This window comes from Nerophis lumbriciformis, linkage group LG14, assembly GCF_033978685.3.
Source record: "Nerophis lumbriciformis linkage group LG14, RoL_Nlum_v2.1, whole genome shotgun sequence".
NCBI lineage: Eukaryota > Metazoa > Chordata > Actinopteri > Syngnathiformes > Syngnathidae > Nerophis > Nerophis lumbriciformis.
The window spans coordinates 25,327,777-25,340,209 of NC_084561.2; the positions used below are offsets into that span (position 1 = coordinate 25,327,777).

Below are 12,433 nucleotides of genomic sequence, written 5' to 3' on the forward strand. Positions count from 1 at the left end.
TTCTGCCGAGGGCAGACCTTGAAAAAGTCATTCATGCCTTCATCAGCTCTAGATTGGACTAAATCAGTCACTCCTCCACAAGCTCCGGTTAGTAGAAAATGCAGCTGCTTCTCTCCTCACTCATACTTCAAAACATGCCCATATCTCCATTGGCTCCCAGTATGTTTTAGAATACATTTTAAAATCATTATTTTTGTTTTTAAGGCCACCAATGGTCTGGCCCCAACATACTTGGCTAATAGTTTAACTGTTCGCCACCGACCAAGGAGTATGCGCTCATCTTTACACACATCTTTAGAAGTACCAAGGACTAGACTTAAAAATCGTTCTTTTTCCGCATCCGCACCCAAGTTATGGAACTTTCTGCCACCTGAGTTGCGAGTCATCACGGAGCTGGAAGCTTTGAAATCTCAACTAAAAACATATTTGTTTAAATTGCCGTTTAACAAACAATTGCTTTAAGTATTTATTATTACTGTTTTAATATGGTTTTACTTGCTTTTAACTTATTTATCCCGTCAAGCACTTTGTGCACCATTGTGATGTTGTAAGGTGCTATACAAATAAACCTTGATTGATGGATTGAAGACATGATTTCTTCGTCTATTCCAGCCATAACACCTCGTAAAAAAAAAAAAAACACCCAAAAAGCGCCAACAATACTCCATTTACATTTTGTGACCAGAATATGACCAAGTATTAGCGATATTGTTATAATAAGTGCTAACGTTAAAGACCTATTTTTAGCGGCGGCTTGATCGAGAGGTAATATCCTATATTGACGTCATCCGCTGGTGAGCTGCTTTCTCGCCTCTGAGCTCGTGAAGGTTTCTTCTAGATTATAAATCATGCCAATTAACTTGATAATAGAAAGTTGTAGCCATAAACTGAGAAGTTGGTACACTTTGACAGCCAGTTTAGATCTGGAAATGGTGAAAAACATCCGAAAACACACATGGTTCCACCAACCTTTTTTCGTCACAAGAATTGTAGTTTTTCATCTAATCGAGAATATATCAACATCCTAACAGTCAGCAACTCAATGAAAGCAGACATTGTACAGTAAGTGATATTTTATTACGGTTGTTGGCTTTCATGAAGTGTGCCATGATTAGTATTAGTTGTTATTGTTAAAGGGAAAAGCGAACTTTGTGATGCGTTCGTGAAATTAATGTGCTGCCGAATGTTTAAAATGATTAAAATTAGGGATGTCTGATAATATCGGACTGCCGATATTATTGGCCGATAAATGCTTTAAAATGTAATATCGGAAATTATCGGTATCGGTTTCAAAATTATCGGTATCGGTTTCAAAAAGTAAAATTTTAGATTTTTTAAAACGCCGCTGTGTACACGGACGCAGGGAAGAGTACAGAGCGCCATAAAACACTGCCTTTGCGTGCCGGGCCAGTCACATAATATCTACGGCTTTTCACACACACAAGTGAATGCCAAGCATACTTGGTCAACAGCCATACAGGTCACAGTGAGGGTGGCCGTATAAAGAACTTTAACACTGTTACAAATATGCGCCACACTGTGAACCCACACCAAACAAGAATGACAAACACATTTCGGGAGAACATCCGCACCGTAACACAACATAAACACAACAGAACAAATACCCAGAACCCCTTGCAGCACTAACTCTTCCGGGACACTACAATATACACCCCCCGCTACCCACCACCGCCCCCCCCCCTTCCAACCCCGCCCACCTCAACCTCCTCATGCTCTCTCAGGGAGAGCATGCCCCAAATTCCAAGCTGCTGTTTTGAGGCATGTTAAAAAAAAATAATGCACTTTTTGACTTCAATAATAAATATGGCAGTGCCATGTTGACATTTTTTTCCATAACTTGAGTTGATTTATTTTGGAAAACCTTGTTACATTGTTTAATGCATCCAGCGGGGCATCACAACAAAATTAGGCATAATAATGTGTTAATTCCACGACTGTATATATCGGTATCGGTTGATATCGAAATCGGTAATTAAGAGTTGGACAATATCGGATATCGGCAAAAAAGCCATTATCGGACATCTCTAGTTACTTCCCTAGTTATTACAAATGTTCCTGTTACTACATTACTTATATACTTACCATGAATTGATTAACGTGGACCCCGACTTAAACAAGTTGAAAAACTTATTCGGGTGTTACCATTTAGTGGTCAATTGTACGGAATATGTATTGTACTGTGCAAAGTACTAATAAAAGTTTCAAAAACAGCATGTATATAAAATGATTATGGAGGTGTTTTCTTAAAGGGGAACATTATCACCAGACCTATGTAAGCGTCAATATATACCTTGATGTTGCAGAAAAAAGACCATATATTTTTTTAACCGATTTCCGAACTCTCGGAGCGATGACGTCACAACGTGACGTCGCATCGGGAAGCAATCCGCCATTTTCTCAAACACCGGGTCAAAACAGCTCTGTTATTTTCCGGTTTTTCGACTGTTTTCCGTACCTTGGAGACATCATGCCTCGTCGGTGTGTTGTCGGAGGGTGAAACAACATGAACAGGGACGGATTCAAGTTGCACCAGTGGCCCAAAGATGCGAAAGTGGCAAGAAATTGGACGTTTGTTCCGCACACTTTACCGACGAAAGCTATGCTACGACAGAGATGGCAAGAATGTGTGGATAACCTGCGACACTCAAAGCAGATGCATTTTCAACGATAAAGTCAAAGAAATCTGCCGCCAGACCCCCATTGAATCTGCCGGAGTGTGTGAGCAATTCAGGGACAAAGGCCCTCGCTAGCACGGCAAGCAATGGCGGCAGTTTGTTCCCGCAGACGAGCGAGCTAAACCCCCTGGATGTCTTGGCTCACACCGTCCCAAGATGATCAAGAGAAGAATATCAACCCTAGCTTCCCTGGCCTGCTGACATGAGGGTATGTCTGCAGAATATATTAATTGATGAAAATTGGGCTGTCTGCACTCTCAAAGTGCATGTTGTTGCCAAATGTATTTCATATGCTGTAAACCTAGTTCATAGTTGTTAGTTTCCTTTAATGCCAAACAAACACATACCAATCGTTGGTTAGAAGGCGATCGCCGAATTCGTCCTCGCTTTCTCCCGTGTCGCTGGCTGTCGTGTCGTTTTTGTCGGTTTCGCTTGCATACGGTTCAAACCGATATGGCTCAATAGCTTCAGTTTCTTCTTCAATTTCGTTTTCGCTACCTGCCTCCACACTTCAACCATCCGTTTCAATACGTTCGTAATCTGTTGAATCGCTTAAGCCGCTGAAATCCGAGTCTGAATCCGAGCTAATGTCGCTATAGCTTGCTGTTCTTTCCGCCATGTTTGTTTGTGTTGGCTTCACTATGTGACGTCACAGGAAAATGGACGGGTGGTTAAAATCAGTCACTTTGAAGCTTTTTTTAGGGATATTGCGTGATGGGTAAAATTTAGAAAAAAATTTCGAAAAATATAATAAGCCACTGGGAACTAATTTTTAATGATTTTAACCATTCTGAAATTGTGATAATGTTCCCCTTTAAGTGCTTTATAGGTAGAATACAGCGACTTCTATAGACTCCATTGTAAGCGGACCTTCGCTAACATTTATTTCCAAGTTAGAGTGCATTAAAAAAACACATGTGTGCTTGTCTTACATAAGAATTGTGAATGATAGGCTAAATTCCAAAAAAGTGCTGTTTCCCTTTAACACGAGTATCCAGCATCGTAACAACATTAATAAGTCAGAAAAGCGAAATTTATCGTATGTTCCCTTTAAAGAAAATTCCCCACCCTTGTACATAAATAGTCCTATGAACAGACAGAAGTGAATTTGAGAATCAAAAACACTTGAGTGCACACTTCTGACATTTGCAGTAATTTATGATGTGAGGAACAACTGTACAACTGTAACTACTTTTAACTTGAACAATATGTTAAAATAAATGACAGGAAGATCTAAAGATAGAGGACAAAAAAGTATGGAAGAAGAGAAATTTTTCTTTGTCTGACGGTGGCAGAGTGGTGCACTGGGGGGAATAAAGTGTGCTATTTTACTCTCTTTTTGACACCCCCGGGAGAAAATTAGGAGACATTTAAACCATGTCAACAGCCAGGCTGTGATGGCATTAATCTAACAGACAGAAAGGTCCATTATAAACACAGATTGGCGGCTATGTTCCATAAAGTGTTTAAAAGGCTCCATAGCATCTATTAACCTATAACCTCTTTAGAATTCCAAAGAATTGTGAAAATGCTGTAGTGATGCTACACGCTGTCTAAGACCTGAGTTATGAGCTGCGTCCGATGGGAGCTTACGGCTAAACACAAGTCATCACACCTGAGCTGGGCCAGGAATCAAAGAACAAGAGTGAGCGTGAGTGTTAATGGTACCATCCTCCTCCCGCTCCTCTAACACTGTTTTTCTTTCACCCTCCCGCCGTTTCCATCGCTGCCCCCCCCCTGCAAATGAGGGAAGTGTGGCCGGGAACGAGGGTGAGAGAGAGCGGTGGTGGGGGACTTGGGGGTCTTACTTTGGCAGTCGAGACATTTCCCCCCTCGCTCTGTATTTGTTCAGGCTCTATGAAAACATGACCAATGCAGAGACGGAGGATAGAGACGAAGGGAAGAGAACGGTGATGAAAAGTGTTGCGGAAACGTACTCGTCCGTCTTTCGGTGGAAGATAACCGTTGACGTATTCATGCACAGCGGACTGGGCGGAAACTGAAGCCCATTTTGGACTTGATGGGGCCAAAGTAATAAAAATGAGGATGTGAGGCGTGACTGCAACGAATAGTTATGACTTTTTTGAGAAATAAAGTTCTTGGCTTCCAGACCAAGAGTTGAGTGAGAGTCATCATTACCGTTCTTTGTTTCTTGGCTTGGCCCAGTCGCTTCGTGAGGCCGCTATTTTCCAGCTAGACAACTAGTGGAGACTCCAAGTCTTTGCAGGGTCGGGCCAAGAAGCGGCCCACCGCATCATTCCACAAACATCACTTTTTACACTTCACTCTTTATGGAGGAATGTACAAACAAAACATAATGTGTTAATATGTGAGGGTGGAAAGTTGATGTTTACCCCTGAAGTTAGTAGTCTACAACAGTGGTCCCCAACCACCGTGCCGTGGCCCGGTACCGGTCCGTGGGTCGATTGGTACCGATTTTTTTTTTTTTTTTAAATAAATAAATAATAAAACATTTTATTTTATTTTGTATTAAATCAACATAAAAAAACACAAGATACACTTACAATTAGTGCACCAACCCAAAAAACCTTCCTCCCCCATTTACACTCATTCACACTCATTCACAGAAAAAGGTTGTTTCTTTCTGTTATTAATATTTCTAGTTCCTACATTATATATCAATATATATCAACACAGTCTGCAGGCATACAGTCCAGAAGCACACATGATTGTATTTTTTTATGACAAAAAAAAAAGATAATATTAAAAAAAAACATTAAACCCCCGTGGGACAAATTTTCAAGCGTTGACCGGTCCGCAATTACAAAAAGGTTGGGGACCACTGGTCTACAACATGGGTTTCCAAACTACGGCCCGTGGGCCATGTGCAGCCTGCCAGCATCTTCATTATGGCCCGCGAGACGGCAATTTGTGTTTTCATATCATACATGATATATGATCCTACAAGAACAGCCACTAGTCTGCTATCTGCAATTGTGTCGCCATCTGGTGGCCAACAAAATTAACTCAAGTGAGTGACTATCAATTGTAGATCATGTAATTATATGACTCAATCCAAACAACCTTCCCTAGTCATGGTCCAGGAAAAGAAAATTCAACCAGCGCAAAAATTCAACAAACATGGTCACATATAACACAACCTGCTCATTGAACTTTGTGGATATTATAACAAATGTCCAATCAGCAAAAAAAAAAAAATCTAAATTACACCTGTTTAAATCCATTACAAAAGTGATGGGGGAAAATGTAAAACACTCTCTCCACACTCATCCATGTTTGGCGCATTTTAGCTGCTTGATATTTCTGATTGATTAAAAAACTTTAAGGAGGTCGTCACAAAAGTAAACAAAGTAGGAGTCGAATTTCCACATACTCCAATTATAATGATTATTAATCATATATCCATTATATTATTATAATAATATGTACTCATGTATATATATTTATTTGTGTGTGTGTGTGTGTATATATATATATATATATATATATACATATACACACACACACACACACACATATATATATACCGTATATATATACATATAAACACACACACACACACACACATAAATATATATATATATATATACACACACACACACACACATATATATATGTGTATATATATATATATATATATATACACACACACACACACACACACACACACACACACACACACACACACACACACACACACACACACACACACACACACACACACGCACACACATAAACGCATGGAGTGCCCGCAAATTTAAATCCGAGATTAAGGATGGGTACCGAATCTGGAACTTTTATAACCAACCAAAGTCAGTTGGCACTACCGGCTACTGAAATCAAACAGTGCCATATTTCAATACCGTTGTTGCATGTGACGTCACATCCATTTGCAGACTCAGCACTTGGCCGGAAAACCAGGAGTCAGGCACTCACTCAGTCGGACTGCCTTTAGGTAATGTTACAGTTTACCATGTCAACAAAACAAGAAATAGGCGTACAAAAGTACAGTAATGCTCCACTTTCAAAAATGCACTAACTCGATGATTATTTACATTGTATTTGCTATAGACATGCTACCAATTAGAATTAGCGATTTTATGTTTTATTTTATAAGTCCAAATTTGGTATTGAAAGCTACAACAAAGATGCATGTTGTGTAATTAATACAATACTTACAGTTTAAACACTTTGTAGACTCAACCAAAGAAAAGACTGACTGACACATTCAACTTAATGGCAAAGACTACTTCCTTGCTAAGACAACACAACATAGTCTATACACTACTGCCATCTAACATCTTGGAATTGTAACTGCATGCAAAGTCTACTATATAATACAATATAGAACAGTATTTGCAAATGAGACACAGAAGTGTAAGAACAAAACAGGTCAGAGTTAAATGTTATTGTGTGTGTGTGTGTGTGTGTGTGTGTGTGTGTGTTTGACAGAGTGGCACATGACTGGTGGTAGGCGCGCCGCAACTGCCTGTTGGTTTGCATGTCCTTTAGACCTTGAGTATAGGAAGACGTGTCTTTTTTTAAACTGTATTCTAGGGAATAATACAGGTCAATATTCCATTAATACAATTCTAGATGGTCTAGAAATAAGAATATGTAATGTTTGGATATGATGAGCCCAGGGACAGATCCACACTTTTTTTTTAAACTGTCTTTAAACATTTTTAATCTTGTAGCATGTCAGCTTTAAGTTTGCCTGTGGCTAAACTCAAAAACCTCACCCTCAAATCAACATGAACACATCAACTATTAAGACCAAACGCCACAAAAAGTATGTACTTAAGACCAACATGGAAGGGACCAAAAAGACCACAGAGATCAAAGCAACACCAAGGGGGATTTTACAGTTTCTAATAAGTCAGTAGTCATTTTCCCCAACATTCTGTCTGGCAGAAACAAACAGGATGCAATAAGTTTAAATGTTCTCAAAAAGCTTCTGCACCACAAGTCTCTGATTTTTGACATCTGCCACACAATTTTAAAGCTAATACGTTGTCTGTGACACAAATGATGATCAGCCCACTATCACTCCGGGTGCTGTCAAAGGAGAACCGTTTTCGTTTCAATCCATTCTCTCATAGATAGATAGATAGATAGATAGATAGATAGATAGTACTTTATTGATTCCTTCAGGAGAGTTCCCTCAGGAAAATTAAAAGTCCAGCAGCAGTGTACAGAGTTGAGATCGAATTTAAAAAGTAAAAAGTAAATAATGGCGAGACTAGGCATTCATGCCGGTTTACCAAAACCATTTCCTTCAAAGATCGACAGTCCTAAATACATCTTAAGTTTGCCCAGTATTTTTGTGGTCACGTTCACACATTACAATTTTTCTGAAAGGTTTTCTGATGCTATAATATTTGTGTTAGACATATCCCATTAGAAAATGTTAGAATTTGATCTTAATTCGCTCTTGGGCCTGATCCAAAATAATTTCTACTATGTTACCTTTTGTTTACATTACGAGCCTGAACTTCTCTGTGTGTGTACGCTAGCAACCCCGCCTCCATCCACAGAGACAAACACAGTGCGGCTTGTTTTTAAGTGACAGACGACGAAAACATATATATTATTATAATTATTATTTAATTAAGAATTATTATTAATTAATTAATAATTAATTACCTAAGGTCAAGGGTGCCCATTACGTCGATTGCTGGCTACCGGTCGATTGCGGAGGGTGTGTCAGTCAGGCCAGCCAAGCATTGAAAAAAATAGACCTAAAAATTAGCGATCATAAATCTTCACTATGACATCACTTTCGTCACTTGATTGACATTCAAGGCACCCGAGGATCTTGTGAAATGATGCTGGCTGCTGCCAGCTCAGTGTGAAGGAAAAAAAGACCGTCAGGAAGGTGAGAAACAGTTTTTATATCAACCGTCAAAAGCCTAAAGACTGACCGCGCAGTTCCTGTCTTCACAATAAAAGTGCTGCTCCATCCTGCCTGCGCTAACAAAATAAGAGTCTCCGAAAGCTAGAGCAAACACGCTAGCAAGCCACGGAGTTTGCTGTCAATGTATTTCTTGTAGAGTGTATAAAAACGAGTATGGAAGTTGGACAAACAAGATGCCAAAACCAACCGCTTCAATGTGGTACTGGACAGAAAGGAGGAATTTGTTTCTCCTCCACAATGTAAAATCGAAAATGTGGAAGTTATCAGCACTACTGTGAATCTTGTCTGATTCCAATCAATGCAAGTCATCAGAATCAGGTAAAACACCAACTTATATTCTTGTCTTCTTGACTTATCTTCACTCGTATACAAAACATTCTAACTTGGATTGTTTCCCTGGCTTCGAGACTCTCCCGAAGGACAGTGCAGCGAAGACACAACAAACTCCCTTCTTGTCTCTCATGGACCTGTTGTTGTTGACTTTGGACGAGCGACTACACAACATCAAGGCCGCGGCACAGAGACACACTGCAGGCTTACACACAAACATGCATCCACAAAAATATACGCCACACATACATACCCCACCACGGCCAATCCAACGCCCTCGACGCTAATCCCATAGGGGTGATGAATGGATGGTCAGCGCCTGAGAGCTGCGGCCTACCACCATGACCCCGCACTCCCTTCCCTCTGTTGCTAGATATCTGGAGATGTATGTTTTAATATGTATATGTGCTTTGCTATGGAGGTTTTTTCCTCACTCCAGACTGGGCTTCCTTAGGAGCCCAGTCTAGATTGTATTTTTTTACTCATCCTTCCCCAGCGTTTTACCTTTTTCCAATCTTTTACGGGGCGCCTTGTGGCGACCCATCAGCGTTCCTGTTCTGTAACCCTGTACACTGTTTGTTTGTCTAATCTTGAACAGGTTTGTGCTGAAAACAAAGTTTCGTTGTACTTGTGCAATGACAATAAAGACCTATGCTATCCTATCCTAAAGGAATCTATGTGTTAAATATGCATGTATTTTGTACACCGTCAACATGTGAAGAAAAACGGCTAAATAAATAAATATATGTATATATATATACATATACATACATGAGGTAGATCACCTCGACTTGGTCATTTAGAAAGTAGCTCGCCTGCTTAAAAAGTATGGGCACCCCTGCCTTAGGTTATGGGGTTTGTTTGTCCATCTGTCTGTTAGTTAGCAACATATTTTGATTAAACTTTATTGAAATGACAGTAATGGGATAAGAAACAAATGCAGATTTTGGGGATGATCTGGATCACTGTCAAGATTTAGGAATTAAAAAAAAAAAAAATTTACTAATGAGAGACTGAGAAGCTCTGTGCTCTCTGAGTCATTTTCTAGTTCATTTTGCAATCAGATCAATGTGCAGGACACTTTGCTTAGTGAAACAACCTTTTACGGTTAACTTTGTCATGCATTTATATATACTATCTCTTGGGGGACACAAATGGCACCGTTTTTGGCAGATTGGCCCTTATACTGTTCTATTTTGTATTTTGGGTATTACTAATCTGTCTGTTACACGGTGTGGCACGGTTGGGAGAGTGGCCGTGCCAGCTAACCTGAGGGTTCCTGGCTTCTACCATCCTAGTCCCGTCCGTTGTGTCCTTGAGCAAGACATTTCACCCTTGCTCCTGATGGGTCGTGGTTAGGGCCTTGCATGGCAGTTCCCGCCATCAGTGTGTGAATGTGTGTGTGAATGGGTGAATGTGGAAATAGTCAAAGCGCTTTGAGTACCTTGAAGGTAGAAAAGCGCTATACAAGTTTAGCCCATTTATAAAGGGGTTAAACTTGATTCACATTGGCAGATATCTGATTCCAATTTTATGATCAAAGCTTGATTACGATTTTAGGATATCTCACTTGGTGGTTTCCCCCCTTATTTTGTTTATATTGCCATTACACATATCCAAACCAACTCCAGCTCTATAATTTGCATACATGCTTCAGAATCAACATCATCTATCAGCCCCAACATAAGATTAGCGAAGTACAAACTTTTGCATAGTCCGCATTGGACAAAGTACTAAGTAATGTAAACCATGTGAGGTGCTGATGCTCAAACCAGAAGGCATTTAGGGCTCAATGAAACTCTTTTGTTTAGCCACAAAAAATGGCACCAATAAAATAAAAATGGTATGATGTGAATGGTTCCTCAATGTGTATACTGTGTCGTGTTTTTATGGGGCCAACTACACAATGAGTAACATACTATGTGTCTTTAACGAGATTAAGCAAAATGTTGAAGTCTGGCATCACTGCCAGAGTTCAATACCCAGGCATAATTTAATCTTCACAAAGACGTGAAAGATTCCAGGAGATATAACTACTGAATGAAAACAATGGAGTAGAATTAGCTAGAATGACATTAAACAACTTACGTTGGTCGTCCCGGTAAAGGGGGAGGCAGTGGACCTGGAAAGGAAGACAATGAGATAATTTAACAGGACAAATAGTGTCATAAACAAATTTGTCTGTGTGCTAGCTGCTAGCTACAAGCAAGAATAGGCAAAGGGTCGTAATGTGAAGCCAGGAAAAACTGAAGCAAGAAAATAAGTTAAATCATACCAAGAGGGTTAAACTCTACTTGTAAAATGTTTTCGGAACGTCATTCAGTGTTTTTGTAAATCTTGCCAAGCACTTCTGGACTTCTTTGATACGTTTCTTACCAAATTTGACGAACAGTACGCCTGTTGTGGACACCGTGCCCTGGGTGTTGGTAGCGACACACTGGAAGTAGCCGGTGTCCGTGGTGTCCAAATTGCGGATGCGGAGACGCGACCCGTATGGCGTCGAACGGTAAGAGACCCTCCGTGGCTCCTGCACCACGGGTGCGTCGTTTTTCAGCCAGCGCACTGTCGGCGGCGGGTTGCCGGACACGCGACAAAACAGCTCGGCTGTCTGGCCCAGGGATGTGGTTATGTTGTTCATAGGAGTCTCAAGACGGATGAAAAATGACCCTGAAAGACATGAATGCAAATATCAAGGGATTGAATGTGACAAATAGTTTTGAACAATAGGAGAAGGAAACAACATCTAAGTCATGTTAATAACCATGATATCAGACATGTCTTAAACAACACTGACCTGGACTCTAAATTTGTATTTTAAATTGACATGGTCGTACAAACCCCGTTTCCATAGGAGTTGGGAAATTGTGTTAGATGTAAATATAAACGGAATACAATGATTTGCAAATCATTTTCAAGGCGAATCAGTAAAGAATCTGGGTATTATTTTCGACCCAACTCTCTCCTTTGAGTCACACATTAAGAGTGTTACTAAAACGGCGTTCTTTCATCTTCGTAATATCGCTAAAATTCGTTCTATTTTATCCACTAGCGACGCTGAGATCATTATTCATGCGTTCGTTACGTCTCGTCTCGACTACTGTAACGTATTATTTTCGGGTCTCCCTATGTCTAGCATTAAAAGACTACAATTGGTACAAAATGCGGCTGCTAGACTTTTGACAAGAACAAGAAAGTTTGATCATATTACGCCTATACTGGCTCACCTGCACTGGCTTCCTGTGCACTTAAGATGTGACTTTAAGGTTTTACTACTTACGTATAAAATACTACACGGTCTAGCTCCGTCCTATCTGGTCGGCAAGAAATCTGCGTTCAAAGAACTCCGGCTTATTAGTGATTCCCAGAGCCCAAAAAAAGTCTGCGGGCTATAGAACGTTTTCTATTCGGGCCCCAGTACTATGGAATGCCCTCCCGGTAACAATTAGAGATGCTACCTCAGTAGAAGCATTTAAGTCCCATCTTAAAACTCATTTGTATACTCTAGCCT

General features: G+C 40.2%; 1 protein-coding gene across 1 annotated transcript in view; it reads right to left on the reverse strand.

The window, feature by feature from the left end:
* Positions 1-12,433, reverse strand: part of ror1 (receptor tyrosine kinase-like orphan receptor 1) — a 335,931-nt gene that overhangs the window by 58,881 nt on the left and 264,617 nt on the right. The window contains exons 3-4 of the mRNA XM_061975731.2: positions 11,302-11,592; positions 11,014-11,047 (exon numbers count right to left, since the gene is read on the reverse strand). Of these exons, the coding sequence (XP_061831715.2) occupies positions 11,014-11,047; positions 11,302-11,592 (325 nt within the window). The remainder of the gene's footprint in view (positions 1-11,013; positions 11,048-11,301; positions 11,593-12,433) is intronic.